General features: G+C 44.3%; 1 protein-coding gene across 2 annotated transcripts in view; it reads right to left on the bottom strand.

Annotated features, from left to right (window-relative positions):
* Positions 1-26877, bottom strand: part of si:dkey-91m11.5 (PH_BCR_vertebrate and RhoGAP_Bcr domain-containing protein) — a 632155-nt gene that overhangs the window by 234472 nt on the left and 370806 nt on the right. For both annotated transcript variants that reach the window (XM_068055461.1, XM_068055460.1), the window contains exons 6-8: positions 19354-19405; positions 17182-17234; positions 5436-5576 (exon numbers count right to left, since the gene is read on the bottom strand). In XM_068055461.1, coding sequence (XP_067911562.1) covers positions 5436-5576; positions 17182-17234; positions 19354-19405 — 246 coding nt within the window. The remainder of the gene's footprint in view (positions 1-5435; positions 5577-17181; positions 17235-19353; positions 19406-26877) is intronic.

Raw genomic sequence — 26877 nt, forward strand, 5'->3', positions numbered from 1 at the left:
CAGGGGGACTTTAATTACCCTAACTATCAATTGGGATAATGTTTGAGTAAAGGGAAAGGCGGGGGAGGAGTTCCTGAAATGTGTTCAGGAGAATTTCCTTGATCAGTATGTTTTCAGTCCGACTCGGAAGCAACATACAAACAAGGAGCAGAAGTAGGCCATTCGGCTCCTCGAGCCTGCTCTGCCATTCAATAAGATTATGGATGATCTGTTTGTGTCTCGAATTCCACACTCCCGATAACCTTTGATTCCCTTGCCTAACAAGAATCTATCTATCTCAGCCTTATAAATACTGAATGACCCTGCATCCACCACCTTTGAGGCAGAGTTCCAAAGTCGCACAACCCTCAGAGAAAAAGATTCTCCTCATTTCTGACCTAAAAGGGCGACCTCTAATTTTAAAACAGTGCCTCTAGTTCTGGACTCACCCACAAGAGGAAACATCCTTTCCACATCCACTTCGTCAAGACCGTTCAGGATCTTATAAACTTCAAGCAAGTCTCCCCTCACTCTTCTAAACTCCAGTGAAAACAAGCACAGTCTGTTCAACCTTTCCTCGTAAGACAACCCGCTCATTCCAGGTATCAATCTAGTAAACCTCCTCTGAACCGCCTCCAATGCATTTACATTCTTCCATAAAGACCAAAATTGCACACAATATTCCAGATGTGGTCTTACCAATGTCCTGCATAACTGCAGTATAACATCCTTACTTTTACTTTCAATAGCATTCCATTAGCCTTCTTTATTACTTGCTGTACCTGCATACTAACTTTTTGTGACTCATGCACTAGAACACCTTGATCCCTCTGCACCTCAGAATTCAGCAGTCGTTCTCCACTTAAGTAATACTCTGCTTTTTTATTCTTCCTGCCAAAGTGAACAACTTCACATTTTCCCACATTATACTCCATCTGCCAAATTTTTGCCCACTCACTCAACATATCTATATCGGTCTGCAACCTCCTTATGTCCTCTTCACAACATACTTTCCTACCTAACTTTGTGTCATCTGCAAATTTAGTTACCATGAGATTCCCTCATCTAAGTCATTGATATAAATTGTAAAAAGTTGAGGCCCCAGCACAGACCCCTACCAGGCTCTACTCGTCACACCCTGCCACTCAGAAAAGGACCCATTTATGCATACTTTCTCTTTTCTGCCAGCCAGCCAATCTTTTATCCATACTAATTTGTTACCCCCTACACCATGAGCTCCTACTTTGTGCAATGACCTTTTATGTGGCACATTGTCAAATGCCTTCTGGAAATCCAAGTACAGTACGTCAACAGGCTCCCCTTTATCCACAGCGCAAGTTACTCCTTCAGAGAACTCCAATAAAGTGGTTAAACATGATTTCCCTTCAACAAAACCATGCTGCCTACTCCCGATTACTTAGAGTTTTTCTAAGCAGCCTCCTTAATGATCAATTCTAACATATTCCCCACGTCAGACGTCAAGCCAACTGGCCTATAGTTACTTGTTTTCTGCCTCCCCCACTTCTTGAATAGAGGGGTTATGTTTGCTACTTTCCAGTCTGATGGAAACGTTCCAGAATCTAACGAATTTTGAAAAAGTAACACCATCGCATCTACTACCTCATAAGCCACTTCTTTTAATACCCAAGGATGAAGCCCATCAGGATTCGGGGACTGGTCAGCCCGCAGGTCCACCAATTTGCTCAGTACTGCTTCTCTGGTGATTGTAATTTCCCCAAGTTCCTCTCTTCCTTCTTGATTTACAGCTTTTACTAGAATGTTTTTTGTATCCTCCATCACAAAGACAGAAGCAAAATATTTGTTCATTTCATCTACTATTTTCTGATTATCTATTAACTCCCCATTCTCATTCTCTAGAGGACCAATACTTACTCTTTTCCTTTATAAATACCTGTAGAAACTCTTGCCATCTGTTTTTACATTTATAGCTAGCTTGCTCTCATACTCTAATTTCTTTCTCCTGATTAACCTTTTAATCATTCTCTGCCATTCTTCATATTCTAACCAATCATCTGACCTGACACTCATCTTTGCGCAATTATATGTTTGTTCCTTGGGTTTGATGCTTTCCTTAACTTCTTTAGTTAAACACAGATGGTGGGTCCTCCCTTTAGAATTTTTCTTTACAGTAGGAATATACTTATCCTGAGTATTCTGAAATATCCCCTTAAATGTCCACACTGCTTCTCTATTGATCTATCTCCTAGCCTAGTAACAGAGTTCACTTCAGCTAGCTCAGCTTTCATGCCCACATATTTGCCCGTATTTAAGTTTAAAATACTAGTCTTAGACTCACTCTTCTCTCTTTCAAACTGGATGTAAAATTCAACCATATTGTGGTCGCTGCTACCTAGAGGTGCCTTTACTCTGAAGTCAATAATTAATCCCGTCACATTATACCATACCAAGTCTAATATAACCTGCTCTCTGGTTGGTTCCAGAACGTGCTGCTCTAGTGAAGAGGAGGTGGTGTAGTGGTAATGTCACTGGACGGGTAATCCAGAGCCCAGGCTAATGCTCTGGGGACATGGGTTCGAATCCCACCACGGAGATGGTGATATTTAAATTCAATTAATCAATCTGGAATTAAAAGATAGTCTAATTATGATCATGAAACATAGAATCATCTTCTTTGGCCTCCTTATCTCGAGAGACAATAGGTAAGCGCCTGGAGGTGGTCAGTGGTTTGTGAAGCAGCGCCTGGAGTGGCTATAAAGGCCAATTATAGAGTGACAGGCTCTTCCACAGGTGCTGCAGAAAAATTTGTTTGTTGGGGCTGTTACACAGTTGGCTCTCCCCTTGCACCTCTGTCTTTTTTCCTGCCAACTGCTAAGTCTCTTCGACTCGCCACACTTTAGCCCCGCCTTTATGGCTGCCCGCCAGCTCTGGCGAACGCCAGCGAATCATAGAAACATAGAAAATAGGAGTAGGCCATTCGGCCCTTTGAGCCTGCTCTGTCATTCATTATGATCATGGTTGTTCATCCAACTCAGTAACCTGTTCCGAAGAAGGGTCACTGACCCGAAACGTTAACTCTGCTTCTCTTTCTACAGATGCTGCCAGACCTGCTGAGTAGTTCCAGCATTCCTTGTTTTTATTTCAGTAACCTGTTCCCGCTTCCCCCCATATCCTTTGATCCCTTTAGACCCATACAATGTTTTGGCCTCAACTGCTTTCTGTGGTAGTAAATTCCACAGGCTCATCACTCTCTGGGTGAAGAAATTTCTCCTCATCTCAGTTCTGAAAGGTTTACCCTGTATCCTTAGACTATGACCCCTGGTTCTGGACTCCCCCATAAATTGGGAACATCCTTCCTGCATCTTCTCTGTCAAGTCCTGCTGGAATTTTATAGGTTTCTATGAGATCCCGTCTCATTCTTCTGAACTCCAGCGAATATAATCCTAACCGACTCAATCTCTCCTCATACGTCAGTCCCGCCATCCCAGGAATCAGCCTAGTAAATCTTCGCTGCACTCCTTCTGTAGCAGGAACATCCTTCCTCAGATAAGGAGACCAAAACTGCTCACAATATTCCAGGCATGGCCTCGCCAAGCCCCTGTATTATTGCAGCAAGACATCCTTGCTCCTGTACTCGAATCCTCTCGCTATGAAGGCCAACATACCATTTGCCTTTTTTACAGCCAGTTCCACCAGCAATCTTACCTTCAGCGACTTGTGTACGAGAACACCCAGGTCTCATTGCATATTCCCCTCTCTCAGTTTATAGCCATTCAGATAATAATCTGCCTTCCTGTTTTTGCTATCAAAGTGGATAACCTCACATTTATCCACATTATACTGTATCTGCCATGCATTTGTCCACTCATCCAACTTGTCCAAATCACATTGGAGCCTCTTTGCATCCTCCTCACAGCTCACATTCCCCCCCAGCTTTGTGTTGTCTGCAAACTTGGAAATGTTACATTTAGTTCCCTCACCCAAGTCATTAATATAGATTGTAAATAGCTGGGGCCCAAGCACTGATCCCTGTGGTACCCTACTAGTCACTGCCTGCCACCGGAAAAAGACCCGTTTATTCCTACCCTCTGTTTCCGATCTGTCAACTAATTCTCAATCCATATAAATTGTAAAACGTTGAAGCCCCAGCACTGATCCCTGTGGCACATCACTCGTTACATCTTGCCAACCAGAAAGTGACCCATTTATGCCTACTCTCCGTTTCCTGCTAGCTAGCCAATCTACTATCTATCTTCTACCCCTTACACCATGAATTTTTATTTTCCGCAATAACCTTTGATGTGGCACCTTACCAGAAGCCTCCCCTTTATCCACAGCACATGTTATTTCTTCAAAGAACTCTAATAAATTGGTTAAACATGATTTCCCTTTCACAAAACCATGCTGACTCCGCCTGATTACCTTAAATTTTTCTTAGTGCCCTGCTAGAACATCTTTAATGATACCTTCTAACATGTTCCCTATGACAGATGTTAAGCTAACTGGCCTGTAGTTTCCTGCTTTCTGTCTTCCTCCCTTTTTGAATAAAGGTGTTACATTTGCTATTTTCCAATCTAATGAACCTTCCCCGAATCTGGAAAATTAAAACCAACGCATCAACTATCGCACACGCCAAACAGTCCTGACAATGCGGAACGCTGCGCACACGCAGAGAGCAGGAGCCAGTTTGCGCATGTGCGCAGCTTGGCGCAGTCTGATGATGTCAGCAGCCGGCTGTGTTGTCAAGAATCACTTTGTTCGCAAGATGAAAAAATCAGATTTTAGTATGTTTTGTTAAAAGTTTTAACAGCCAAGAAAGATGGACATAAGACCCATTTGTGGTAGAGATAGAATTTTGATGTTTATAGAACCTGTGGCTGCATGTTCTGGTTATATAAATAAAACAAATTGTAAAGGAACGTCCAAAGTCAACGACCAAAGTCTAAACAGAATATCACACATGCAAACCTTACAGTCAGTACAGCAGACTTGTAAGCATTGACCACGTGTGACAAAGATTTCTTTCTGAGAGAAAGATACGATTCAGTTTGAGTTCGACACATCCTCACTGGATTCCACTGATATCTGATATATTTGTTTAGTTTTGTGGCTGAAAAAGATAGCCAATGCTTTAAGAATAGTAGTAAACCTATGTGCACTTGAACCTTACAAAAGCAAATTTAATAAATACAGTCTATGTCTGATAATTCAAGTTTGGTTTAACACAAAAATTGAATTAGCCAGTTCTATGAATTAATTGACATAATTTTGCGTATACTGCAGTCCAAATCACCGTGCATCATCTAGCCATTGAAGGTGTTAAGAGAACTGTTAAACAGAGATTGTGATATACCTTTAACAAGATAACAAGTGAAAATATGCTTCCATTTGGGAGCAATTATATCTAGTTCGCAAAATGAAGTAACCAGAATGAGCTACAGATTAACATATGCTTGTGGGTTGATAAAGGAACTCACCTCGCCTTTCTTTACAGTCATAGACTGTCTCCTGGGAGTGATCTCTTCATTAATGCTGGACAGGAAGTTCTGTGAAATACGGAGAGCATCTTGCAGCAAAGGATGATCTGGATGACTGGTTGGTGTGTGTTTTAACAAATCCTACAGAAACATGAAATAGTCATTCAGATTGCAGCTAGGAACAGCATCAAAAGGCAGCAGCATTTCACATAAGCCAATCCATTGAGATCTGGAGGAATAGAGAATTTGAAAGAAGGGCGTGTCGGAAGTTACACAGATAGGATGGGCAAGGCCATGAAGGGATTTAAACAAAGGACGAGAATTTTAAATCTGAGGTACTGGGGTAAACCGGGAACCAATGTAAATTAAGGAGCACAAGGGTGATGTGTGAGTGAGACTTAATGAGGGATAGGATACTGGTAGCGACCCTTTGGATGACCTCAAGTTTACAGAGGGTAGAACATGGAAGGTCAGCCAAAAGATCACTGGGGTTAACAAATCTGGAGGTGACGAAGGCATCGATGAGGCTTTCAAGAACAACTGGGCTGAGGTAGAGGCAGAGAATGACAGAGATAGAAGCAGGGCTTCCTGATGATGGAGAGAGTATGAGGTTAGAAGCTCGGCTCAGCATGGGATCAAAAAGGATGCCAAGTTTGCAAAGAGCCTGGTTCAGTCTGAAACAGTGGCTGGGGATGGGAAGGGTACAGAGTTTGTGGCCTTCCCAATGCTTAACTCGAGGAAATTGCATGTCATCAAGACTGAATTTTGTATAAGCGGTTTGACAACACAGAGATACTGGAGGGGTGAGGAGATAGAGCGTGTGGAAACTGATCCAGCTGCAGATAATTGCACATGGATGAGGAAGAAGAGGGGCTAAGGATAGATCCTTGGGGACTCAGTACGTAACTGTGTGGAGACAGGAAGAGAAGCGAGTGTTGTGGATGCTCTGCTGAGATTGGATAGGTAAAAATGCATCCAAGATGGGCAGTCCCACGGAGCTTAATAACAGAGCATGTAATACATACATTTAAATTGTGTGGGTACAGACAACTAGATTTTTAGATTGTGACTTCTGTAGTTCCAGTAAGAAGTTGTGGACACTGCATGCAGGGATAATCAACAAGTTGTAAGAAAGGTAATGAATGAAAGGAGGAACATGTCCAGTAATATGGGGGTGGGGAGGGAGGTCAGTCTTAAGTCTGTTCCCAGTTAATTTTGGCAATATATTTGTATAGATTCACAAACACATTGGTATCGCAGGAACCAATACAACTGTCTTCTGTTGGTGTGAATTTTGAACAGTGACAGATACAGAAGCAATGTATTCTCTGCTTTCTCACACTCCAAGAGTCTCTATGTTATGTTATTTGCACAGCATTTGAATGAGTCTACTTTTGTTGCACATGAAGCTTGTCGAGCTTTGTTATATGGTAGTTGCACAGGCATCAGGCAAACATCACTGAGATAGCTTTTTAAAAATTCTTTAATGGTATGTAGGCATCATTGGAAAGTCCAGCATTTGCTGCCCATCCATAATTGCCCTTGACAACTGAGTGGCTTGCTAGGCCATTTCAGAGGGCAGTTAGGATTCAACCACATTGTTGTGGGTCTGGAGTCACATGTAGGCCAGACTAGATAAGGACAGCAGATTTCCTTCCCTAAAAAGGACATTAGTGAACCAGATGGGTTTTTACAACAATCAACAATGGTTTTATGGCCATCATTAGACTAGTTTTTTTAATTCCAGATTTTTATTAATTAAATTCAAATTCCACCTTCTGCTGTGGTGGAAGTCGAACTCATGTCCCCAGAGAAATACCCTGGGTCAACCAGATGGATTTTTACGACAACCGATGATAGTTTCACGGCAGATTACTGAGACTAGCTTTCAATTTTATTAGTTAATGGAATTTAAATTCCTTCTGCTGCCGTGGTGGAATTTGAACCAGTGTCCCCAGGGTATTGGCCTGAACTTCTGGATTACTAGTTTAGTGGCATTACGCCCTGCGCCACCATCTGCCCATTCATATGCCTCATCCAAAGTCACTGTAAGAGTGAATGAATGAAGAAGGAAATTTCAATCTGCTTCAGTCTTACAACTTTTTATCATTGATCTGAAACCAAACTGTTTTACACGAATGCTACAACTGTAGTGTAAATGCACCTTTACCAGGACAAGTGAAGAAACAGAAGATGGGTCTAGAGGAGATGCAAGTGGAAAATAGCAGAAGCATCACCAACAGCTGCCGTTGTAAAAACAGGGGCAGAGATTATCTGAAATTGAATTCAGCGCAGAGTTCTGAAGGCTGTGAAGTGTCGAATCGAAAGAGATGCTGTTCCTCAAACTTGTGTTCAGCTTCATTGTAACAGTGTAGGCAGCTGAGGACAGAGGGGTCAGAGTTGAAGTGGAGTGGAAAATTAAAATGACAGGTGACTGGAAGCACGGGGGTCAATCGTATCATGAGCAGCGAATAGAGTATGCTAAATTGAAAGAAATACTCTCAGAACGATGAAAGGTTGCAGACCTGAAACATTAACTTTGCTTCTCTCTCCACTGATGCTGTTGGACCTGCTGAATATTTTCAGCACTTTTTGTTTTTGTTTCAGATTTCCAGCACCTGCAGTATTTTATTTTTATTATAGCTAGGACAGTGAGTGGAGTAAAAGGAGAAGTTATTCAATGTGAGAATAAGTTCAGCCAGGCAGAGGAGGGTGATGATGGACGGGGACTGGTTGAGCTTCCATTCAAGGAAGAAGCAGAGAGCCCTGTGGCTGTCCTGGAGGGGGACGGAGGTGTAGGGGGATTGGACACCCATGATGAAAGGGACACAGTTAGGGCCAGGAAACTGGAATTTGTTAAACTGGTGGCAGGCATCATAAGAGCTGTGCATGTAGCTGGGAAGAGACTGGACAAGGGAAGAAAAAAAAAAGTTGAGATGGGAAGAAATTAGTTCTATGGGGCAAGAACGGCTGAACATAGAACATAGATAGAAAAATACAGCACAGAACAGGCCCTTCGGCCCACGATGTTGTGCCGATCCTTTGTCCTCTGTCAAGGACAATTTAATCTATACCCCATCATTCTCCTTTATCCATATACCTATCTAAAAGCCGTTTGAAAGTCCCTAAAGTTTCTGACTCAACAACTTCCCCAGGCAAGGCATTCCATGCCCCGACCACTCTCTGGGTAAAGAACCTTCCCCTGACATCCCCCTTATATCTCCCACCCTTCACCTTAAATTTATGACCCCTTGTAACGCTTTGCTCCACCCGGGGAAAAAGTTTCTGACTGTCTACCCTATCTATTCCCCTGATCATCTTATAAACCTCTATCATGTCACCCCTCATCCTTCTCCGTTCTAATGAGAAGAGGCCTAGAATGTTCAGCCTTTCCTCGTAAGACTTATTCTCCATTCCAGGCAACATCCTGGTAAATCTCCTCTGCACCCTCTCCAAGGCTTCCACATCCTTCCTAAAATGAGGCGACCAGAACTGCACACAGTACTCCAAATGAGGCCTTACCAAGGTCCTGTACAGCTGCATCATCACCTCACGGCTCTTAAATTCAATCCCTCTGCTAATGAACGCTAACACCCCATATGCCTTCTTCACAGCCCTATCCACTTGAGTTGCAACTTTCAACGATCTATGCACATAGACCCCAAGGTCTCTCTGCTCCTCCACATGCCCAAGAACCCTACCGTTAACCCAGTATTTTGCATTCGTGTTTGTCCTTCCAAAATGGACGACCTCACACTTTTCAGGGTTAAACTCCATCTGCCACTTTTCAGCCCAGCACTGCAACCTATCCAAGTCCCTTTGCAGACGACAATAGCCCTCCTCGGTATCCACAACTCCACCAACCTTTGTATCATCTGCAAATTTACTGACCCACCCTTCGACTTCCTCATCCAAGTCGTTAATAAAAATCACAAACAGGAGAGGACCCAGAACTGATCCCTGTGGCACGCCACTGGTAACTGGGCTCCAGGCTGAGTATTTACCATCTAAGACCACTCTCTGCCTTCTATCAGTTAGCCAATTCTTAATCCAACTGGCCACATTCCCCACTATCCCATGCCTCCTGACTTTCTCCATAAGTCTACCATGGGGGACCTTATCAAATGCCTTACTAAAATCCATGTACACCACATCCACTGGTTTACCCTCATCCACTTGCTTGGTCACCTGCTCAAAGAATTCAATCAGGCTTGTGAGGCAAGACCTACCCCTCACAAAACCGTGCTGACTGTCCCGAATCAAGCAGTGTCTTTCCAGATGCTCAGAAATCCTATCCCTCAGCACCTTTTCCATCAACTTGCCTACCACCGAAGTAAGACTAACTGGCCTGTAATTCCCAGGGTTGTTCCTATTCCCTTTCTTGAACAGGGGCACAACATTTGCCACCCTCCAATCACCTGGTACCACCCCCGTCAACAGAGAAGATGAAAAGATCATTGCCAGCGGCTCTGCAATTTCATCCCTTGCTTCCCATAACATCCTTGGATATACCCCGTCAGGCCCGGGAGACTTGTCTATCTTCAAGTTATTCAAAAACCCCAACACATCTTCCCTCCTAACGAGCACTTCCTCGAGCTTACCAGTCTGTTTCACACCGTCCTCTTCAGTAATACACCCCTTCTCATTCGTAAATACCGAAGAGAAGTACTCATTCAAAACCTCACTTATCTCTTCCGGCTCAACACACAGTCTCCCGCTATTGTCCTTGACCGGACCTACGGTCCCCCTAGTCATCCTCATATTTCTGACATACGCGTAAAAGGCCTTGGGGTTTTCTTTTATCCTACCCGCCAAGCATTTTTCATGCCCTCTCTTAGCTCTCCTAATCCCTTTCTTCAGATCCTTCCTGGCCATCTTGTATCCCTCCAGAGCTATGCCTGTGCCCTTTTTCCTCAACCTTATATACGCATCCTTCTTCTTCCTAACAAGACTCTCAACCTCTCTTGTCAACCACGGTTCCCTCACATGACCATCCCTTCCCTGTCTGACAGGGACATGCTTATCAATGGCCCCTACTATCTGCTCCTTGAAAAAGTTCCACATTTCGACCGTGCCCTTCCCTGCCAGCATATGCTCCCAACTTATGCTCCTCAGTTCCTGCCTGACAGCATCATATCTACCCTTCCCCCAATTGTAAACCTTGCCCTGTTGCACATACCTATCCCTCTCCATTACCACAGTGAATGCTACAGAATTGTGATCACTATCTCCAAAGTGCTCGCCCACCAACAGCTCTATCACTTGCCCTGGTTCATTACCTAGTACCAAATCCAATATTGCCTCCCCTCTGGTCGGGCAGTCTACATACTGAGTCAGAAAAGCTTCCTGGACATACTGCACAAACACTACCCCATCCAAACTATTCGATCTAAAGAGTTGCCAATCAATATTTGGGAAGTTGAAATCCCCCATAATTACTACCCTGTGACTTCTGCTCCTTTCCAAAATCTGTTTCCCAATCTGCTCTTCCACCTCCCTGCTGCTATTGGGGGGCCGATAGAAAACTCCCATCAAGGTGACTGCTCCTTTCCTGTTCCTGACCTCAACCCACAGTGCCTCAGTCGGCAGATCCTCCTCGAAAATTCTTTCAGCAGTTGTTACACTATTTCTAACTAACAATGCCACCCCCCCACCTCTTTTACCACCATTCCTAATCTTATGAAAACATCTATAACCAGGTACCTCCAAGAACCATTCCTCCCCCTCACCTATCCACGTTTCAGTGATGGCCACAACATCGTAGTCCCAAGTGCCCATCCACGCCTTCAATTCACTCACCTTATTCCTGATGCTTCTTGCGTTGAAGTATACGCACTTTAACCCTTCTCCGTGCCCATCTGTCCTCTGCGACAGTGCTACCTTCCCCAATACCTCACTACACTCTTTGTCTTTCTGAGTGGACCCACTGGTCCCTGGACTACAAGTCCGGTTCCCATCCCCCTCCCAAACTAGTTTAAACCCTCCCGAACAGTACTAGCAAACCTCCCTCCCAGGATATTGGTGCCCCTCTGGTTCAGATGCAGCCCGTCCTGTTTGAACAGGTCCCATCTTCCCCAGAATGCAGTCCAATTATCCAAGAACTGGAAGCCCTCCCTCCTACACCATTCCTGCAGCCACGTGTTCAGCTGTGCTCTCTCCCTATTCCTAGCCTCACTATCACGTGGCGCCGGCAACAAACCAGAGATAACAACTCTGTCCGTCCGAGCTTTCAGCTTCCAGCCTAACTCCCTAAACTCACTGAAGCGATGGGTCGACCAGGATAGTACTGTCTGTGGATCTTGGGAAGGAGGTTGAAGGCAGGCTGTGCTGGGTCAGGGGCCAGTCTATGCAGGCTACCCTCAAAATGTAATCCTCTTAGCCCCGGTATCATTTTGGAGACCCTGTGCTGCACCCCTTTCAAGGCCAATATTATCCTTCCCATGATGTGGTGCCCAAAATTGAACACAGCATCCTAGATAACTGAAGTCTGTGCCGGGGCCTCAACTATTCACTGTATTTATTAGCTACTTAAATGATGGAATAGAATGCCACATATCCAAACTTGCTGGTGACACAACAATAGGCAAAGGTAGGCAGCATTGTAAGCAGTGTAGATGGAAGTATAAAATTACGAAGGGATAATGATAGATAATGGGAATAGGTAAAACTGTAGCAAATGGATTTCAATATAGGCAAATGTGAGGTCATCCACTTTGGAGCTAAAAAATATAGAACTGGGTACTTCGTAAATTGTGAAAAGCTGGAAACAGTGGAGGTCCAAAGAGACTTGAGGGTCCAGGTACATAGACCAATAAAATGTTATGAACAGGTAGAGAAAATAATCAAAAAGGCTAATGCAATAATGGCCTTTATATCTAGAGGACTGGAATACAAGGGGGTAGAAGTCATATGTTATGAACGCTGGACTTTGTAGCATGATTATGTTTTAAAAACTGTGAATTTTAATGCAGTTTAAGATGAAGTCCGAGAAGTCAGGTTACCTCACATCAACTCTGCTTAAAGACAAGACAGGGATCTTGGTTACCAGGATGACAAAGAACTCAGATCAAAGACCTGTTTGAAAAGCAGAGACTGCAGGGGTATAACATCTGAAGAACAATGGGTTTCACCTTCCATAGTGAACAAAGAGTCAGCAGTTCTGAAAATATAAATACGAATGGCAGTTGCTAACACCTGGAAACAACGGAGAGCCCGAGTGACTCTGGTGTAGCCAAACTTGTGGACTTTGTACATTGTAAAAGACAACTGGCTACCGACTTTTGATTCCAGATAAATTCAACAGATTTTTCAGAAGGCAGGCAGGCTGTAAGAAGACCAGTGGTGGGAGCCTCAGAGAGGAGACAGACAGGGAATGTCTGCTCTCAGAATATTGATACTGTGAAAGGCTGCGAAGACTTGAACCTATTTTGGAAAGATGAGGTTTACAAAGAAGTAAAAGACAAACAGGATCAGCAGGGATTGCCTTATTCATGGAAGTCCAGATCGAAAGTGCTCGGACGAAGTAAGCGAAGAAGTCACTGACTTTGTGAAAGGTCTGGGAGATCTAACCCATTGCAATGGCAAGGAGTTTGGGACTTTTAATTGCAAAGATTTTGCCATCAAGGAGGACTGTGTAATGCGAAGTGTAATGTGAAGCTTTCAAGTGTTTTAATAAGTAAAGAAACTATTATTTCTCTATAATTTGGGGTATTAGCTACTTACAAAGTACTATTTAGTTAATGGGGATTTCTTTTAGTTTAGTTGCTAGAATAAAAGTCTTAAAACATGAAATCTTGTCATGTAATTCTTTAAATTGGTCTGGGGAGTTCATACCTTGTGTTTTAACATTAATGGTCTCACTGAGGTCAGAACAAATTGGTGGCTCAGGTCCAGGATACGAATTCAGAGGCTGTAAAATCAGTACACTGGAATTTGCTAGAATTTAAATAAACAAGATTTTACAAATATTTTGCTGTACTCAAAGAAAAGACAGCATTTCTACTTTTAGTGCTCAAGCCTTTGCAGAGAGAGAAGATTTGATTCACAATGATTTAGCACATTTATAATAATAGTGTTGTAAATAGCGAGGAGGAAAACCTCAGATTGCAGGACGATATAGATGGGCTGGTAAGATGGACAGAGCAGTGGCGAATGGAATTTAATCCTGAGAAATGTGAGGTGATGCATTTTGGGAGGACTAACAAGGCAAGGGAATATACAATGGATGGTAGGAAACGAGGAAGTACAGAAGGTCAGAGGGATCTTGGTGTACTTGTCTATAGATCACTGAAGGCAGCAGCACAGGTAGATAAGGTGGTTAGGAAGGCATATGGGATACTTGCCTTTATTAGCCAAGGCATAGAATACAAGAGCAGGGAGGTTATGATGGAGCTGTACAAAACGCTAGTTAGGCCACAGCTGGAGTACTGTGTACAGATCCGGACACCACACTATAGGAAGGATGTGACTGCAATGGAGAGGGTGTAGAGGAGATTCACCAGGATGTTGCCCGGGCTGGAGCATTTCAGCTATGAAGAGAAACTGAAAAGGCTAGGGTTGTTTTCCTTAAAACAGAGAAGGCTGAGGGGGGGACCTGATTGAGGTATACAAAATTATGAGGGGCAATGATAGGGTAGATAGGAAGAAACCTTTTCCCTTAGCGGAGGCGTCAATAACCAGGGGTCATAGATTTAAGGTAAGGGGCAGGAGGTTTAGAGGGGATTTGAGGAAAAAAATTTTCACCCAGAGGGTGGTTGGAATCTGGAACGCACTGCCTGAAGAGGTGGTAGGGGCAGGAACCCTCACAACATTTAAGAAGTATTTAGATGAGCACTTGAAATGCCATAGCATACAAGGCCACGAGCCAAGTGCTGGAAAATGGGATTAGAACAGTTAGGTGCTTGATGCCGGCACGGGCACGATGGGCCGAAGGGCTTGTTTCTGTGCTGTAAAGCTCTATGACTCTAAAACTACTATGTAGGTACAGCAGGTAATAAGGAAGGGAAATGGAACTTTGACATTTATTGCTAAAGGAATAGAGTGTAAAAGTAGGGAAGTGTTGCTGCAACTGTACAAAACATTAGTGAGATTGCACCTGAAGTATTGCACACAGTTTTGGTCCCCTTACTTGAGGAGGGATGTAGTTGCATTGGAGGCAGTTCAGAGGAGGTTCACTAGATTGATTCCAGGGATGAAGGGTTTGTCTTATGAAGAGAGATTGAACAGTTTAGGCCTTACTCTCCAGAGTTTAGAAGAATGAGAGGAGATCTAATTGAGGTATACAAGATGATTAAGGGGATTGACAAAGTAGACTTCGAGAGGATGTTTCCTCTGGTAGGGCAACCTAGAACAAGAGGTCATAGTTTTAGGATAAGGTGTAGCAGATTTAAAACAGATGAGGAGAAATTACTTCTCTCAAAGGGTCATGAGTCTGTGGAATTCACTACCCCAGAGTGCGGTGGATGCTGGGACATTGAGTAAATTTAAGGAGGAGATAGACAGATTTTTAATTAGTAATGGGTTGAAGGGTTATGGAGAATGGGAAGGAAAGTGGAGTTGAGGCTGAGATGAGATCAGCCATGATCGTATTGAATGGCGGAGCAGGCTCGAGGGGCTGATTTGCCTACTCCTGCTCCTAGTTCTTATGTTCTCAGATTGACCTTCCGGGGTGAAACTGGCAAGCACAGAAGTATTTGGAAATTTAGATACAGTTAGACACAATCTCTCTGAACAGCATAAAAGGGACATAGCTGAGCTGTTAAGAGTTAAAGCAGTATGTGCAGATAAGCCCGGTGAACTCCTCTGTCTATTCATGGGGTTGATGTAGGGACAGCTACAACCATTAAATAGAACCCTTGTTGACTCAATCTTCATAAATTGGCTCAGGCCAGAGAGGAGGTTCAATATATGCTAAAGAATGACACAATTGAGCCTGGTCAAAGTAGCTGGAGTTCTCTAGTGGCCCTGCTACAAAAGCCAAAGTGTTACAAAAGGTTTTGTACTGCAGTAACTAAAACAGACTCTTATCCAATCCCACGACTTGAGGATTGTATTGACAGAGTGGGCAATTCAGTATTTATTACCAAGACTGACTTGCTGAAAGGATATTGGCAAGTCTCCTTGACCAACCAAGCGAAAGAAATTCTGCCTTTGTGATCCCAGACGGCCTATTTCAGTGTAAGGTCATGCTGTTTGGTATGAAAAATACAGTGGCCACCTTTCAAAGGTTGACTAGCCAGATGATTGCAATTGTGTTGTGTACCTGGATGATCTACTGGCATACAGTGACGCTTGGGATAAATGAACCCGTCCTGGTGGCACCAAATTTTGGCAAGCCCTTTTCAAGTAGCTGTTGATGCCAGTGATGTCGGAGTGGAAGCGGTGTTACTCCAGGATGATGATGCTGGTATTGAATGACTGGTCTGTTATCTTTCTAGAAAACTCAATGAGTACCAGGAGAGGTACTTACTGAAAAGGAGGCTTTAGGTCTCGTATTAGCTCTTCAACATTTTGAAGTTTACGTCAATAATGGCCAAGGGGAAATAACCATTTACACCAATCATAATCCAATAAGGATTTTAGAGATGTTCAAACCCAAGAATGCCAGATTATTTTGGTGGCGTTTAATGTTACAGCCATTTACCCTAAAGATTATACATGTTGCAGAAAGAGCAATGTAATTGCCGATGCTGTATCTGGAACTTAAAGAAAGGGTATAATGGAGGAAAGCAACTCAGAAATATATAATATTGTTGTTACCTGTGTGAAGTGGAAAATGTTAATAAAGAAAATGTTTACAATGTTGCATGTGATTATGCTGGAACAAAATTCATTACTACAGTAATAAATTTTCTATTTTTAGGTGTGAGGCATTATGAATGCTGGACTCTGTAGCATGATTATGTTTTAAAACTGTACCTTTCTCTGTAATTTGGGGCATCAGCTACTTACAAAGTACTATTTAATTAATGGGGATTTCTTTTAGTTTAGGTGTTCTTATAAAAATCTTAAAATGTGCAATCTTGTCATACAATTTTTTAAATATTCCCTGGAATTTAGAAGGTTGATAGGTGATTTGATTGAAGTTTTCAAGATATTAAGGTAAACGGATAGGATAGATATCGAGAAATTATTTCCACTGGTTGGGGAGTCCAGAGCTCGAGGGTATAGTCTAAAGATTACAGCCAGACTTTTCCGGAGTGAAATTAGGAAACCCTTCAACACACAAAGGGTGGTAGAGGTTCAGAAATCTCTTCCACTAATGGCAATTGATACTAGGTCAATAGTTAATTTTAAATCTGAGATTGATAGATTTTTGTTAAACAAAAATAGTAAGGAATGTGGTGCAAAGTTAGGCCGTAGATCAGCCATGCCCTTATTGAATGGCAGAACAGGCTCGAGAGCCAAATGGCCTTCTCCTGTTCTTATGAAGCATCATTTCCTTCCACCTTTATATTAATAACTAATTAATTATATACAAAGAATGCTTTCAAAGATTCTGTTTTACTTGCAAAACATGCTAGTGTATAATTTCTTACTATCTATAAGCATCTACCTATCAAAAGCCCATGAACTGTTGTGGTGCCTGATCACTATACATACGTTTGTTCAAAATTGTTTCAGTTCATAGTAGCACTCTTTCTCTAATGGATATCACTGACTGGAAATGAAGAGCACTGTAAATAATGTGAAGTAATGACATGGGTTGGCATATTATTACTTTATTGTACAGCACTGCTGCACTTACATGGAGAACAAGTGTGCTTCGGGTGACGCGGTCAACAGGTTTATATAAAAGAGCTGGGGGAAAAAAAAAAAGAGAACAGTGAAATAAGCAAGATACTCAACTAGGACAGCACTTGAGAAAAAAATAAACATTCTTAAAATACAATTTCTCAGATCTATTTTACTCAACACTTCCAGTTTTCTTCAATGTTCGGTTTTCCAATTTTCTCCCCTCCTGTTACTTGAGTACTATTCCATAGGCATTGGTAATCCTCTGGTACCTTATCAAAAAGGCCATTCTTCATGCACGAACCAAGGCAATGAACGTTCACAGAATAATACAGTGCCTTCGGCCCATCGAGTCTGCACCGATGCATGAAAGACACCTGACCTGTCTACCTAATCCCATTTGCCAGCACTTGGCCCATAGCCTTGAATGTTATGACGTGCCAAGTGCTCATCCAGGTACTTTTTAAAGGATGTGAGGCAACCCGCCTCTACCACCCTCCCAGGTAGTGCATTCCAGACCGTCACCACCCTATGGGTAAAAAAGTTCTTCCTCAAATCCCACTTAAACCTCCTGCCCCTCACCTTAAACTTGTGTCCCCTCGTAACTGACCCTTCAACTAAGGGGAACAGCTGCTCCCTATCCACCCTGTCCATGCCCCTCATAATCTTGTACACCTCCATCAGGTCACCCCTCAGTCTTCTCTGCTCCAGTGAAAACATCCCAAGCCTATCCAACCTCTTTTCATAGCTTAAATGTTCCATCCCAGGCAACATCCTGGGGAATCACCTCTGCACCCCCTCCAGTGCAATCACATCCTTCCTATAATGTGGTGACCAGAATTGCAAACAGTAGTCCAGCTGTGCCTTACCAAAGTTCTATACAACTCCAACATGATCTCCCTGCATTTGTCTCGATTGATAAAGGCAAGTATCCCATTTGCCTTTTTCACCAGCCTATTAACCTGCCCTTCTGCCTTCAGAGATCTATGGACAAACACGCCAAGGTCCCTCTGTTCCTCGGAACTTCCCAGTGTCAGGCCATTCATTGAATACTTCCAAGTCACATTACTCCTTCCAAAGTGTATCACCTCACACTTTTCAGGGTTAACTTCCATCTGCCACTTTTCTGCCCATTTGACCATCCCGTCTATATCTTCCTGTAACCCAAGACACTCAACCTCACTATTAACCACTCGGCCAATCTTTGTGTCATCCGCGAACTTACTGATCCTACCCCCCACATAGTCATCTATGTCGTTTATATAAATGACAAATAGGGGACCCAGCACAGATCCCGGGACACTGGCTTCCAGTCATTAAAACAGCCGTCTGTCATTACTCTCTGTCTCCTGCAGTTAAGCCAATTTTGAATCCACCTTATCAATTTACCCTGTATTCCTTGTGCATTTGCTTTCTTGATAAGTTTCCCATGTGGGACCTTGTCAAAGGCTTTGCTGAAATCCATGTAAACTACATCAACTGCACTACCCTCATCTACACACCTGGTCACATACTCAAAAAATTCAATCAAATTTGTTAGGCATGACCTCCCTCTGACAAAGCACTGCTGACTATTCCTAATCAAATTTTGCCTCTCCAAGTGGAGATAGATTCTCTCCTTCAGAATTTTCTCCAATAGTTTCCCTACCACTGACGTGAGACTCACTGGTCTGTAGTTCCCTGGTTTATCTCTACAACCTTTCTTTAATAGTGGGACCACATTAGAATGTTGGCAGGTTATCTGACCATGGATGGCATCCAAGCCAAAGCCATTACTGCTCTTACCTAGTAGCCTCATGCAGACACACTCGAGTACTGAACAGTGATCAGAACCTGAAATACTGTCAAACTGCAGTACAATCTGAAGTCAGCAAAAGTGTACAAGGGACTATATCAACATAGATTGTGAACACATCCTGTAACTGGTACCATCATATTGATTTTTCCCCACACTGGGATATGTGCAATGTGCATCATTGAGCAGAAAGTTATCCAGTGTTTATTTTCCTACCTGACTTATTTCTACAGCTCACTATTTCAAGGTTAGAAGATTTGAGGGAATCAAGCAGGACAGCACCAGTATCTGGGTTTCAAAATACTTCCAATAGCAGAAATCATATTTAATAATCATTACTTTCAAGTTGATATTCCACTTGTTTTTCTCAGAAAATCTGGAATGCCCTACCTTCCAGAGAGTTCTTTGTGCTTTGATCTTTCGCACTCCTGACCTTTAAATTCTGAAATAAAAATAAGGATATACTTTTAACAGTTAGATGGAAGAGCACTAAAAGATGGGCAGTGAATTGATGTGAGAAGGAAAAATAGCAACCACAACTGGGAACGTTAATAGTGATGGGTTAAAAGGGTAAAATAAGCAACACAAAGCAACTTAAATTATGAGGTGACTTCTCATGCCATTGCTCACAGACGAAGATACTCTTTGAAAAACCATCATAGACTAACACATTTACTGTTAGTGGCGATCTCATATCCAGCCTACAGCAGGTAACATATGAATGACAAATATACCAGGCAATGATTAGCTTGAAGAGAAAGCCCAGCCATCTCCCCCTGACGTTCAAGGGCACCGCCACAGCCAAGTTTGCCACCATCAACATCTTAGGTGTCAACCCTGAACAGAAGCTGAACAGGACCAGCCATAGCAACACAGCAGGGAAGAACTGGGTTGCCAATTTAGGAATTGGAAATCAGCAGAAGCAGCATGCAATAGAGAGAGCTAAGCGACCTCACAACCAACGGATCAGATCTAAGCTCTGCAATCCTTCTGTGAATGTGAATGGTGGTGGACAATTAAACAACTAACCAGAGGAGGAGGCTCCACAAACATCCCATCTTCAATGATGGGGGAGCGAGCATGTCAGTGCAAAAGGAAAGGCTGAAGCATTTGCAACAATCTTCAGCCAGGAGTGCCAAGTGGATGATCCATCTCGGCCTCCTCCTGAGGTTCCCAGCATCACAGATGCCAGTCTTCAGCCAATTCGATTCACTCCATGTGATATCAAGAAACGGCTGAAGGCACTGGATGCTGCAAAGGCTATGGGTTCTGAGAACATTCCAGCTGTAGTACTGAAGACCTATGCTCCAGAACTAGTTGCACCCCGAGATAAGCTGTTCCAGTACAGCTACAACATTGGCATCTACTTGACAATGTGGAAATTTGCCCAGGTATGTCCTGTCCACAAAAAGCAGGACAAATCCAATTCGTCCAATTACTGCCCCATCTATCTGCTCTTGATCATTCTGATTAGTAAGTTTGCGGACGACACAAAGGTTGGTGGAGTTGCGGATAATGATGAGGATTGTCAGAGGATACAGCAGGATATAGATCGGTTGGAGACTTGGGCGGAAAAATGGCAGATGGAGTTTAATCCGGACAAATGTGAGGTAATGCATTTTGGAAGGTCTAATGCAGGTGGGAGGTATACAGTAAATGGCAGAACCCTTAGGAGTATTGACAGGCAGAGAGATATGGGCGTACAAGTCCACAGGTCACTGAAAGTGGCAACGCAGGTGGATTAGGTAGTCAAGAAGGCATACGGCATGCTTGCCTTCATTGGTCGGGGCATAGAGTATAAAAATTGGCAAGCCATGTTGCAGCTGTACGGAACCTTAGTTAGGCCACACTTAGAATATTGCGTGCAATTCTGGTTGCCACACTACCAGAAGGACGTGGAGGCTTTGGAGAGGGTACAGAGGAGGTTTACCAGGATGTTGCCTGGTCTGGAGGGCATTAGTTATGAGGAGAGGTTGGAAAAACTCGGATTGTTTTCACTGGAACGACAGAGGTGGAGGGGCGACATGATAGAGGTTTACAAAGTTATGAGCAGCATGGACAGAGTGGATAGTCAGAAGCTTTTTCCCAGGGTGGAGGGGTCGGTTACTAGGGGACATAGGTTTAAGGTGCGAGGGGCAAGGTTTGGAGGGGATGTGCAAGGCAAGTTTTTTACACAGAGGGTGGTGAGTGCCTGGAACTTGCTGCCGGGGGAGGTGGTGGAAGTCGATACGATAGCGACGTTTAAGAGACATCTTGACAAATATATGAATAGGAAGGGAATAGAGGGATATGGGCCCCGGAAGTGCAGAAGGTGTTAGTTTAGGCAGACATCAAGATCGACGCAGGCTTGGAGGGCCGAATGGCCTGTTCCTATGCTGTACTGTTCTTTGTTGGGGATGTTCATTCATGATTGCAGTGTTCAGAACCATTCGCAACTCCTTAAATACTGAAGCAGTTCATGTGCATATGCAGCAAGGCCTGGACAACATTCAGGCTTGGGCTGATAAGTGACAAGTAACATTCACGCCTCACAAGTGACAGGCAAAGGCCATCTCCAACAAGAGAGAATCTAACCATCTCCCCTTGACATTCAACGGCATTACCATCGCTGAAACCCCCACCATCTACATCCTGGGGGAAACTTAACTGAACCAGCCATATAAATGCCGTGGCTACAAGAGCAGATCAGAGGTTGGGAATTCTGCGGCGACTAACTCACCTCCTGACTCCCCAAAGCCATCTAACAAGGCACAAGTCTGCAGTGTGATGGAATACTCTCCATTTGCCTGGATGAGTGCAATTCCAACAACAGTCAAGAAGCTCGTCACCATCCAAGACAAAGCAGCTCACTTGATCGGCACCCCTTCCACCACCGGCACATAGTGGCAGCAGTGTGTACCATACACAAGATGCACTTCAGCAACTCCTTTGATAGCACCTTCCAAACTCTCAGCCTCTACCACCTAGAAAGACAAGGGCAGCAGACGCATGGGAACACCACCACCTGCAAGTTCCCCTCCAAGCCACACACCATCCTGACTTGGAACTATATCATCGGTCCTTCACTGTCGCTGGGTCAAAAACATGGAACTCCTTCCCAAATAGCACTGTTACACCAGATGGACTGCAGTGGTTCAATAAGGTGGCCCCCCACCACCTTCTCAAGGGTAATTAGAGATGGGCAACAAGTGTTGGCCTTGCCAGAGATGCTCACATTCCATGAAAGAAAAAAAATTCAGAGTAGAACGGGAAAGAGATGTTGCTTTGTGCCTCTAATATGTGCAGTGGTTCACGTTATAGGTTAATGTTTAATTTAATCTAGATATCACTTCAACTCGATCGATTAATTAGTAAAAGATTTTTTTTTTAAAAACTTAGTTGATTGAATACATATACTAATTAATTAAATAAATAAAACAAGGCAATGCAGGTGCTGTGCCCCAACTGCAGCATGTGCGAGTTTATGGAAAGCACTGTGATCCTGGACAACCACATCTGCAGTAAGCGTCTGCAGTTCAGGGTTGCTGAGCTGATGTCTGAGGTGCAGACATTGCAGCCATCAATGAGGGGGAGAGTTACCTGGACAATTTGATCCAGAAGGCAGTCACATCCCTTTGGTTCAGAAGTGGTACAGGTCCTGTTAGTGCTCGGGGCCAGCAGGGTGTGATGGTGAGCAGATGGGTAAGGGGACCCAAATACAGTGCTGGAGGAGCCTTGGTCTTTGCCCTTATCCAACTTGTATGAGATTCTGGCTGCCTGTACGATGAGCAAACTGACCATGGCACTCTGGTACTGGAGGTCATTCAAGTGCAGAGAGTGAAAAGGAATGTGGTAGTGGTAGGGGACCAGTATAGTCAGGGGAATAGATACCGTTCCCTGCAGCTGTGACCAGGAGTTCCAAAGGTTGTGTTGCCTGCCTGCTGCCAGGGTTAAAGATATCCCTTCACATCTAGTAAAGAACTTGGGGAGAGGAGAACATAGTTGTTGGATCAAGGCGGCACTTGGCCCTGCCATCATCAAAGTCGGCAGACAATGAAGTTCTCACTGATCGAGGTAAACAGATGTCCCGCTGGGCTGAACACTACTGTGAGCTGTACTCCAGTAAGTCAGACATCTCCCACTTCTGATGAAGGGTCACTGACCTGAAACGTTAACTCTGCTTCTCTCTCCACAGATGCTGCCAGACCTGCTAACTATTTCCAGCATTTCTTATTTTTATTTCAGATTTCCAGCATCTGCAGTATTTTGCTTTTATCTCCCAGTCTGCGCTCGATGGTCTCCCACAACTTCCTGTCATGGATGAAGAACGCTCATCACTGAAGCTCAAGAAGGCCATAGGCTGCCTAGCGAACAGAAGGGCACCGGACAAGGACGGAATCCCAGCCAAACTGCTCAAGCACGGAAAGTCCCACCTGTTGCCAAATCTTTATGACCTCTGCTGGAAAGCAGGCTGTGTTCCACAGGAGATGCATGATGCCAAAATCATCACACTATACAAAAACAAAGACGAATCAGGAGACTGCAACAACTATAGGGGCATCTCACTCCTTAGCGTTATGGGGAAGGCCTTTGCTAGGGTCATACCTAAAAGATTCCATTTCCTTGCAAATCAAGTGTACCCAGAAGCACAGTGAGCTTTCTGTGCTGGCAGATCTACTGTGGATATCATTTTCTTTCTACGTCAGCTACAAGAGAAGTGTAGGGAACAGAGTATATCCCTTTACATTTGTAGCTCTCACTAAGGCATTTGACACCATCAGCAGAGCAGGGCTCGACAAGAATTTGGGAAAAATTGCTGTCCACCGAAGCTCATGAAGTCTCATCCGCTCCTTCCATGCCAACATGCACTGCACTGTACAGTTTGATGGCTCCACTTCCAACAGTTTCGGAGTAAAGAATGGAGTAAAACAGGACATCTCCATGCTCCTGACCATCGCCTTCTCTGCAGATATGGAAGGAGTCTACTTGCACACAAGGTCAGCAAAGCTCTACAATCTATCAAGGCTGAAAGCAAAGACAAACAACACATCGTGTCCTGATCAGAAAAGTCCTCTACGCTGATGAAGCTGCGCGAGTTGTTCACATGGAAACTCAGCTACAAAGACTCATGGACTGTCTCTCCTGTGCCCGTAACTTGTTCTTGACTATAAGCATCTAGAAAACCGTGGTCATGCATCTCCTCCCCTGATCACACTAAATAACGCCCCACGGGAAGTGGTTTGCAGATTCCACTACCTTGGGTCCACGGTGACAGACAATCTGTTCCTTAATGAAGAGCTTGATAAACGCACAGTGAAAGCAGCTACCACCTTTGGCCGACTCGCAAAACGCTCATGGGATAACACCAAGCTGACCTAAGAACCAAGTCAATGGTTTATAAAGCCTAGGTTCTTGCTAGATGGCTGTGAAACATGGGTGACTTGCAGCCACCAAGAAAAGAAGCTCAATAATTTCCATCTTTGTTGTCTGCAAGTCATTCTGGGTATATCCTGGCAGGACAAAATCACAAATGAGGCAGTCCTCTCAAAAGCAGAGCTCTCAAGTGTGTTGGCACTAATCAAACAGAGGTGGCTTCGGTGGATCGGACACATAGGCAGGATAAAAGACGGTCACATGCCCAAGGACTTTCTCTATGGTGAGGGAGCCTGGGCCAGATGACCAGTGGGGTGCCCAAAGCTCCCCTTCAATATGCTTGCAAGCGTTACATGAATGCCCTAAATGTCGACTATTGCACTTGGGAGTCACCAGCTGACCAAAGAGGGAAATGGCAATACATCCTATGGACTGGTGTGCACCACCACGGTGACCAATTGCTACAGCAGCTGGTCAACGTCAAAAACGACAACTCAGCGTCACTTGGCAGCTTCATGTGCAGCACTTGTGGCAGAACCTGCCTCTCAAGGGTTGACCTTCACGGCCATCAACAGAGGTGCAGCAAGAGAAGACACCTCATTTAAATGGATTATTTACTGTGTGTCCATCACCTTTTGGACATGGAAGGATGCCAACCTGGTCCAATTAGTAACCAACAACAAAAGTAGAACAAGGACACAGTTTAAGGATAAGAGGCCTCCCTTTTAAGACGGAGATGAGGAGAATTTTTTTTCTTAAAAGGTCGTTCATCTGTGGAATTCTCTTCCCCAGAAAGTAGTGGAGGCTGGGAGAACACCCCAGAACACCAGCAGAAAAGGTTGGTCGCGAGACCGCATCCACGGGCTTGGAAGCCACGCCATGATTTTACATGGCCGAGGCCCTTAATTGGCCACGGGCGGGACTTCTGCCCCTCAGAGGCAGGACGTCCCGCCTCCAAGAGTTGCTGGCTAACCAGCGGCTGGCAGCTCTTCAGTGTCACCAGGAGTCACTCAAGAGAAGGAGGAGAGGTGCTTCAGTGGGGACGGCTTGTGCAGCAGGGGGGGACCCTCCGTCAGGCACAGTGTGCCCAATCAGGAGGGCTTCCCCCACAACCCACCCCCCTACAAGATGGCCACTAGGTTTTATTGGGCGGCTTTCTGAGCTACTGAACTGCTCACCCACCGCTAGTAATATACCAGCGACGGCAGGAGGAGGCTCTTAAGTGGCAATTAATTGGCCTGGGGCCATTTGTCACATCTGCCTTCGCTTGAAATATTGCAGCAGGGGCAGGAAGGTGATAGGAATGGCACCCCGCCTCCCACTCAATTTTACTTTCCCCCCGCCCCCCCGGTTTCCAGCCCACTCCTGCAAGGGGCGTAAAATTCAGCCTGGGTCTGAGTTAGATAGATTTTTGATAGACAGGGGAGTTAAGAGTTATGGGGAGGAGACAGAAAAGTGGAGTTGAGACCACAACCAGATCAGCCAATATCTTATCGAATGGTGGAGCTGGTTCGAAGGGCTGAATGGTGTACTCCTGCTCCTCCTATGTTTCTAATGAGATTCTGCTGAGGGGGGTTTGAGTAGCTATGGTCCAAATTAAAAAGCAGATCCACAAAATTAATAATCTCTGGATTACTACCTGATCCATGTGCAAACTGGCATAGCTTCAAACAGATTAGAGAGCTGCACTTGTAGCACTCCATTATCTTAGGTCCTAACATCGTCATCAAATCTGCTGACAAGGGTGGTGATGTCGTTGTCTACTGAGCAGAGGCCGAAGGCAAACTCTGTGTCACTTCCTTCTAACTCCCCCAGACCATGACCGCATGACCGAACATCAAGTCATTGTATCCAGGACTTCACTGACCTCATCTCCTCTGGAGATCTTCCTTCCATGGGCTCCAACCTAATAGTTCCCTAACCCCGTACAGCCTGCTTCTACCTCCTTACCAAAATCCACAAACAAGACTGCCCTGGTCGACCCATTGTTTCAGCCTGTTCCTGCCCCACAAAACTGATTTCTTCCTATCTTGACACCTATTTTCATTACCCTTGTCCAGTCTCTTCCCACCTATATCTGCAACTCTTCCAGTGAACACCAACGTAAGCTCGAGGAACAGCATCTCATTTACCGATTAGGCACGCTACAGCCTGCCGGACTCTGTGTTTTTTCATGTTTTGCTTTTGGCCAGGGCTGTTCATTTTTATGTCAATTAACACCCTCTCTGCACTAATGCTTAGACTTTCAGCACACCATTAACATACCATTTGCCTTTGCTCCATGCCCTTCTGGTCAGTTATTCTCTGTGACCCTGTCCTATCAACACCTTCCTTTTTGTTACCTCTTGCCCCACCCCTGCTTTATTTGCTTAAAACCTATTATATTTCTAACCTTTGCCAGTTCTGATGAAAGGTCAGTGACCTGAAACGTTAACTCTGCTTTGCTCTCCACAGATGCTGCCAGACTTGCTGAGTATTTCCAGCATTTCGTGTTTTTATTTCTTCAGCTCTTCCAATGCCCTCTTTCACTTCAATAGTTTCCAGCCCCTCACTGTCTACCAT

This window comes from Heterodontus francisci, chromosome 23 (assembly GCF_036365525.1).
Source record: "Heterodontus francisci isolate sHetFra1 chromosome 23, sHetFra1.hap1, whole genome shotgun sequence".
Classification (NCBI taxonomy): domain Eukaryota; kingdom Metazoa; phylum Chordata; class Chondrichthyes; order Heterodontiformes; family Heterodontidae; genus Heterodontus; species Heterodontus francisci.